This window comes from Gopherus evgoodei, chromosome 9 (genome assembly GCF_007399415.2).
Source record: "Gopherus evgoodei ecotype Sinaloan lineage chromosome 9, rGopEvg1_v1.p, whole genome shotgun sequence".
Classification (NCBI taxonomy): Eukaryota; Metazoa; Chordata; order Testudines; family Testudinidae; genus Gopherus; species Gopherus evgoodei.
This window is the reverse complement of record NC_044330.1, coordinates 38,234,536-38,242,075: the sequence shown is the minus strand read 5'-3', so window position 1 is coordinate 38,242,075 and position 7,540 is coordinate 38,234,536. Positions and strand designations below refer to the sequence as shown.

The 7,540-nt window shown below is 40.7% G+C and overlaps 1 protein-coding gene across 2 annotated transcripts; it reads left to right on the top strand.

Annotated features, from left to right (window-relative positions):
- The first annotated feature begins 3,312 nt into the window (after positions 1 to 3,312).
- KCNE4 (potassium voltage-gated channel subfamily E regulatory subunit 4) lies at positions 3,313 to 6,499 on the top strand. Of its 2 annotated transcripts, none has more exons than XM_030575316.1 (2): positions 3,313 to 3,383; positions 3,868 to 6,499. In XM_030575316.1, exon 2 carries the CDS (start codon positions 3,894 to 3,896, stop codon positions 4,389 to 4,391), a length of 498 nt encoding a protein of 165 aa, XP_030431176.1. In that variant the 5' UTR covers positions 3,313 to 3,383; positions 3,868 to 3,893; the 3' UTR covers positions 4,392 to 6,499. The 2 variants fall into 2 exon arrangements, with proteins under 2 accessions (XP_030431176.1, XP_030431177.1); XM_030575317.1 differs by having other exon boundaries at positions 3,347 to 3,407.
- The last annotated feature ends 1,041 nt before the right edge of the window (positions 6,500 to 7,540 follow it).

The window sequence follows — 7,540 nt, the reverse complement described above, 5'->3', positions numbered from 1 at the left end:
GGATTTATCAAAAAGTTTCATTCTGATTTAAATTTTATGGAATAAAAATATTGAAATGAAGTCATTTTGAAACACAAACTAAATGTCCCCTGTCAACCTTATGAAAATGATCCATTCCAGTTTTTTTCCAAATCAAAACTGACATGACGCTGTATACTGAGCACCCTCATTTCCCACTGGTTAGTGTGGTGTACACTGCTGATTTGATGGGAAAGATAAATTCAGGCAGAAATTGTTCAGCCAGCTCTAGTAACAGTTGCTAATTAAACAGAATGATGTAATACCTCTTTAGGACAAGCCCCATACTCAGACCCAACTCCCACTGATGTTGGTGCAATTTTGGATTCTATACAAGCTTTGTATTCAACAAATAACTTGGAGGTATTTCCTGTTTCTGAGCTGATAACACAAAGACAAGGATTAAATTATTACTGTGTAAAGACTGAGGAAAGCACCCTAAACTTGCCATCACTCAACTGGAAGGTGTTCTCCATCCTCTTATCCCTGCACTCTATAAAATCTATAAATTTTTTTGCTATAAAATCCACTGCAGTAGTTGACTATTGTCCTCAGAACTCTCATCCACAAGCCATCTAACATCTGATGTCATCTCCAGCATGTCACCCTGTTACCCAGCCTCACCTCAGTGTCCCTCTACCCTTCCTCTTTACTGTTTCAAAAGGGGTTAGTGTCTCCTCCTCTAGCAAAAATGGTTCTTTTGAAATTCAAGTGTATTTAATGTGGGGCCACATAGTGTAACAGATGGGGGAATTCTGTGGGCAGCAGCCAGTCTTAGTAACCATGGTTACAATGTTTTTTGAGAAATACCCATTCACTCATTATGCACATCCATTCCCCTCTCAGTCAAAATTCAAGGAATTACATAACTGTTTGGGCTGTGGTACCTGCACAGCTTTCTTGTGCTCTGACTGGCTGCAGCAATTCGGTATTATTTTACATACCATTTCACCACATGGGGAATGGGAGGCTATGGAGCAGGTGCAAAAGGGAGTTCTACCTTCTGCATATGACTCCATGCCATGTCTGCTAGGGTGTGATGGGGGAAGATCAGGGACTGGACAGTGTGGGACCATGATAGATTAGGTGGAATAAGAGGCTAAAAGTATGTAGGTAGATACAGTTCTCTGCACTGGGGGTTCTCACATGTCCCTGTTTCAGTTCAGGAGCTGGAACAGTGACTGCAGAGGATCTGAAGAGCAGCTGCCCTTCTCCCTGTCTCTGTGCCCCTCTACCCCCAACTACCAGTTGGTTCCCTGCACAAAGCCCACTTGGGCATGGGGAGGAGATTTTACCCTGCTAGGATGCATTGCACTGGGCCAAATGTTAACCTTGGATGCATCTTTGTGTCTTCTGTCCAAGTCCATGGAAGTCTTGCATGCTTATCTGAGGGAAAAAATATAACCCACAGGCTTTAATGTGTTGAATTCTAAATTCCCACAGCCAGGTGGGAGGCTTATTGGGGCAGGATATCATCTAGCCCTCTTGGCTGGGAGGGAGGTGGCTGTGATATGAAGCTGACAGGAATATCAAATAAAATTCTCAAAAGTAACCAGACAAATGGGAGTCCTGGAGTGACATGGGGTTGGTCCTGCTTTGAGCAGGGGGTTGGACTAGATGACCTGCTGAGGTCCCTTCCAACCCTGATATTCTATGATAGGCATTTAAGTCCACTCTTATGTTAGTGCTTTCTGCTCAGTAATCTGTAGGGAACAGGGAGAAAAAATGCAGACTTGGCAAGAGGGTGCTGCAGACAGATTTTGTCACATGAAATCCCAATAGACATTAGTCCAACATCAACATCTCCTGAGCTATCATATGGGAATGTGTGAGGAGAGAATAAAATCAACATCCTAGAGAGCAGATCCTCAGTTTCAAGGGACAGGGAAGGGAATCCTTCCTGCTGGTTTAGTCTTTCTATCTATGGGCCTTTTAGAAAAAGGAAACACATCAAAGTAGAAAATGGATAGGGCTTGTGTTCTGTGTCACTTGGACTTAAGAATTTCTTTAAAAATCACTTTCCTTCTCTGTACTTTGGCTTATCCACTTATAAAATGGGTACAATAATATAAACCAATATAGCATAGGGATGCTGAGAGGACATGATGCTGTAAAGCATTTGGAGCCTGTTGAAGGAAGCCACAATTTACGGTGCAAAAGTTCAGAACCTTCAATGGGGAAATTCCACAACCGTGGTAAAATATTGTCTGGAACGGAAGCATCCTGTTACATAAACATCCTTGAAGTGATCCACTATAGGAGACATTCACATAATATGCACGGGGCCTGGCTAATCAAGCTTTGTGTGGGAGTGGGGGCCATGCAGAGGTGAAAGTCCAAGATGCAGCAAGGGCCTCCTGCCTCCTGCAGCATGTACTGAAGCCTCTGGTGGCATAATAGTCACAGGTCCCTTGTGCCACTTATAGGAGATAGTAGTTAGGTTCAATTGATCAGTACAATTGTAGGTTCTGTGGACTCACTCACTAGTCTGCTCCCTGTGCTGTCCTCCATGCTGGGCTATCAGGGGCTGGCACAGAGACCTTGATGCACCCTGATTTTCATGCAGAGTAACAGAAGCAATATATAATGGCAGCCTAGCCATCGGTTTCAATAGTGCAGAGGGCCTATCACTAAATCTCTGCTTCAGGGTGAACATGATGCCGTAATACTAAGTATTATTAGCTTACTGATCCTACTGAAAACTACCATTTATACACAAGAGTGTTTTACCGAGAAAGGTTCATTCAGGATCTAAGTCCTGATTCTTCATTTCCCTGCTCTTTGTGCAAAGTTAGAGCAAAGTAGATGGATGCCACCACCATTCCAATGTGGAAGCATTTTGCTCTCCATTTGTCAGGGTTTAAATAACTATACTAGGTTCAGGGCACCAGAGAATCTGGCCCCCCACAGACTTCAGGGAAAGCAGTAACATTGCACCTGGCTGCAGCAGACCTTATCCACAGTGTATTATAAAACCATGAAATGTATTTTTCTGTATTTTATGACAAAGGGGAGTTTATGATTAGTGGAGTTTTTGTTACGTAAACAGCTTTCGGTGTTCAAATTTAGTATTTTGGGTGGAGAGGGAACAGATTTGCAACCTGAAAGATCTGGTGCTGTGCTGGTTAAGAAAAAGTAACTCTGAATTCCCAATCCTTTTTCTTTTCACAGCTGTCAAGAGTTCAGTGGGTTGAACTGCAAACCTTCGAGTTCATCTGTTGACTCCAACCCAAAACTATTATAAACTTAGGCTCCAGGACACGTGATGACACATTTCTTGAGAGACTATATATTCTGAATGCAGCAGAGCAAAGTTTTCAGAATACCCAGCATTTGGCAGAGGAAGGATCTCTTGAGCTTTTGAAGTAAGGAATTATTTGCATAGTCACGTAAGTGGCTCACGTCCCTTTTCTTTCTCCCACACCATTCAATGCAATAACACTTCTAACTTTGTTTTTGCTATTGAAACACTGGCAACCAGCAGAATTGCCAGTTTCAGTTACATAAATGTGACTGGTAGAGTATTTTCCACTTTTACTCATAATACTAAATGTTCATACTTGGGTTTTGTTATATTTTAAAGTTGTATTTATTATAATTTAATATTGTGTACTCTCTGTATAATACTCTCTGTATTTGAATGATATTTCATTAGATTAAAAGATTAGTTATTGCCCAAACACTGTAGACTATGCAAACTTCAGTCTGTTGGGTTCTGCCAGCTTTTAAAAGATCACACTGTGAGTGACAAAGAACAGCCTGGGTTTTTAATTCATGAATGTCATTAGGGGCTTGTTTTCAAATATCTGATCTGGAGTTTTGATACCTAACACATATGTTCTCTTCTAGGCTTAAATTCTGGCAAAAGTGTTTTGATGTTGAAGATGGATCATACAAACATGACCCAAACCATGTTGACTGCTGAACCTCAGACTCCGGAGAAGAACAACAGCAGCGGCAATGAGTACTTTTACATTTTGATTGTCATGTCTTTCTATGGGATCTTCTTAATGGGAATAATGCTGGGCTACATGAAATCCAAGAGGAAAGAAAAGAAATCCAATTTGCTTCTGCTCTACAAAGATGAAGAAAGGTGTTGGGGAGAAGCCATGAAACCTCGGCCAGCCGTGTCAGGACTGAGGTCCGTCCAGATCCCCATGATGCTAAATGTGCTGCAAGAGAGTATGGTACCATCTTTGTCATGTGCTGTCTGCTCCATGGAGGGAAGCAGTGTGAGTTCGGAGTCTTCTTCACCTGATATTCACTTCACCATTCAAGAGGAAGTGCTGGATGCTGAGCTGGGGGAAGCGTCAGAAGCCCTTCTCAATGAGAGCAGTGAAGGGTCTTCAGAAAACATCCACCAAAATTCCTAGCACTTGCAGGCCTTTGAAAAGCAGCCCCAACAGCTAGCAAAAGAGTGAGTGGAACTAATGTTAAGATCTTGCAGTTTTACTTTCCTGCTCAATGAACTCTCAACAGATAGCTGTGCTCCAGAGCCTAATATGTTCTTGAAAGCCGGCAAGATGAGGAATCAAATACACAAACATCAAAGTGAAACTTAAAAATTAGTTTTTTTTTAAACTAATTAGAAAATTGACTGCTGTTTTTTTACTGTAAGTGCTAAGAATATGGAGAATATTTTTCTCAGTAGGTAACTATTACTGATATATCCTCTGCATATTTCAAAATTCTGCAAATGTCTGGGAAATGTTGAGAGTAGTTATCCAAGTGTAAGTGACTAGTTTTGAATCATCATTATTAATGTCCATTCTCAGAGATATGTGATCTACTAGAAGTATTTTTACTGTGTTTCCTTCTGGCAAGCCACAGATCACTGCAGTTTTACTTGAAGATGCCTGAGACTTCACATGACCAATTAGAAATGTGCATTTAGCAATATAAATTTGATTGCAAAAGTCAGAGATCTTTCAGTGCAAAACACGTTAAAAGATCTTTGCTACAAACTGTAAGAGCTAGAAATGCTAGCTCTGCTCTGTTGCACTGAATTGAAATAAATGGTCTTTCAGGGGTATAACTCAGAGCAGAATTTTAACTATTAAGGATGAAACCTTGGCCGAACTGAAGTCAATGGCTATACTCCCATTTGACTTCAAGGGGACCAGGATTTTACCCTAAGCCTTCAGGGCGAAATTCTCCATTGAAGTCTAGGAAGCTGTGCCCATTTACACCATCAGAGAATTTGACCCTTCCACTGAAACCAATGTAGATAACATCAGGTTGCATTTTTTGTCTGCTCCTTTTTCTTTCACTATTGGCTTGCATGTGGCACATGCATTTCTATATTGTGATCAGTAATTTTTTTTAACCACTGTTGTAACACTTTTCCTCAGCAAATGGCAGTGTGGTTTTACAAATGCATTAGCTACTAAATTATTTCATTTTTTCTAAATAAGCAAAGGTTAATATTGTATCAAAGTATGATTACTTCAGTCATGCATGAAATTTTATTATAACATTATGCATAGATTAGTTCTTACGCAGAACAGAAAAGAACTGAAATCTTAAAGCACTGCACAGGAATATGCTTATAAAATGTCCCTACATATTTCCTGAGTTAAAATAGCTCTGTGATTTATCCATTGGCATTAGAGCTTGAGAGACAGTTTGAAAAACATGAACACAACAGCAGAAATTAACTGAGGCAAAAGCCCTCTATACTCCTGCTGTTTAGCAGTGGGAGCTCTGTTTTCACTTTGAAGGGTTAATATAATGGGAGAGGCTATACAGACATATAACTTCTGCCTTCTTATACAGCAGGGGATATCTGTGGTTGGAAAAAGCTCTATTGGTCACTAGGGGCCTGATCCAAAACCTCTTGAAGTCAGTGATTTTCTTTCCATTGACTTCATTGAGCTTTAGATCAGACCATAAAAACTTTTGATAGATTTACTCCAAAGGGGGCTGTTTAAGTTTGTAAGAAGCCAAATTAAGTTTGGCACTTTGCCTGGAATCACTTGAATCCTGAAACTTTCCAACTGAGACTGACGTGAGTTGTCACATTTTCCATTGCTTTCTCCTCCATCCTTTCATTTTAGTATAAATGTATTTGTAGCTGTAAAAATGGTGTATATACTGAGTTGTATATAATTGTCTTATATATTTATAGTTTATTGTTTTTACTGGCACTAATTTTTATTTAAATAAAAAGACACCTTTCCTGGGAATAATGTTTGTTCACTACTCCAAACAGATGTCCAGTAATGGGTCCTTTCCTTAGCTTCTTGTTTAATTGAGTTCCGATATCTCCGTGTGTGGAAGGAGATAGTGGACTGAACACAGAACTGGGAATCAGGCATTCTAGGTTCTTTTTCTGATTCTGATATTGTCTTGAACAACTCATTCTGTCTGCACCTCTGAAGCACCCACCCCCCATACAAAATGGGATAGGAATTCTGTACCTACCTTTTGCAAAGAGCTTTCAGATCCACAGATACTATACATCTAAATGGAAATTTGTATTATTTATTATTATTACTTTATCAGATATCTCCAAACTAATATGCAGTTTTGGTTTTAAATGCTTTTCTACTATATCTTACTGCTCAGACTACATTACTTTTTGATTTTAATGACTGAGATTTGCTTGCTATTTTAAACAGGAATATTAAACACCAACAGCTATTCCATATTTTTCAGCAATAATTTGTACTGTAGTTGGAATGTTCACTTCAAATTAAGATAACTTCACTAATGATTTAGGACCACATTGTGTCACTCACATTCAACAGGACCTTACTTTCTAAGTAGCTCCACTGAAACCAGATGGGCTACTCGTAGAGTAAGGTACTACTCCAGGTGAAGAAGGTTGGCACAGTTTGGCCCTTTGAGATAGTGCCACACATGCTTATCTTACAAAACCCCTAGAAATGACTGTGTTTTCACTGTGATGCCTGCTGGTAAAGGCAGAGTTACAGGTTTCTATACTGTAAATGCAGCTAGTAAACTACTATGAGCTAAGCATGTTATGAAATTGCTCACTCCATTAGCTATGGTGGGGCTGGAAGCAGTGGAAACACTCCCTTCATAGCTCCGTCCCTTCACCTTCAGCCTCTGGGGACTGCTTCTTCTCTTTTTCCCCTCTGTACCATCCTTGTGGTGACTGGCACAGGAGGAGGGAAGCATCACAGGTTGCATGTGGGCTGAGCCTCTGGACCTGTCCCATTCACAGCTACTGCCGTCGGGGGAGGTGCTGGGCTCCTGTGTGGTATTAGTGGACAGAGAGGAAGTGTTCATACAGTCTTCCACCTCGGTGGCATAGATATTGTGGGCTTCCCTGTTTCAGCCCCATCCTTCATCTATTTGCTGGGGCTCAGGAGACACTGTGAGGGGGGCTTGGTTAATAGACAGTTTGGGGGGCTGGAAGGGATTTTTATCATTTGGCAAAAAGCAGCAAACTGCAGTGTGGGTTTTTTCCCCTTCCACTCAACATCATGTAGGTCTGGTTTGGGAGGTTTACATTAAAATTGTCTCAACTTTGGCAGGCTCCACTGTGATGGTGGGG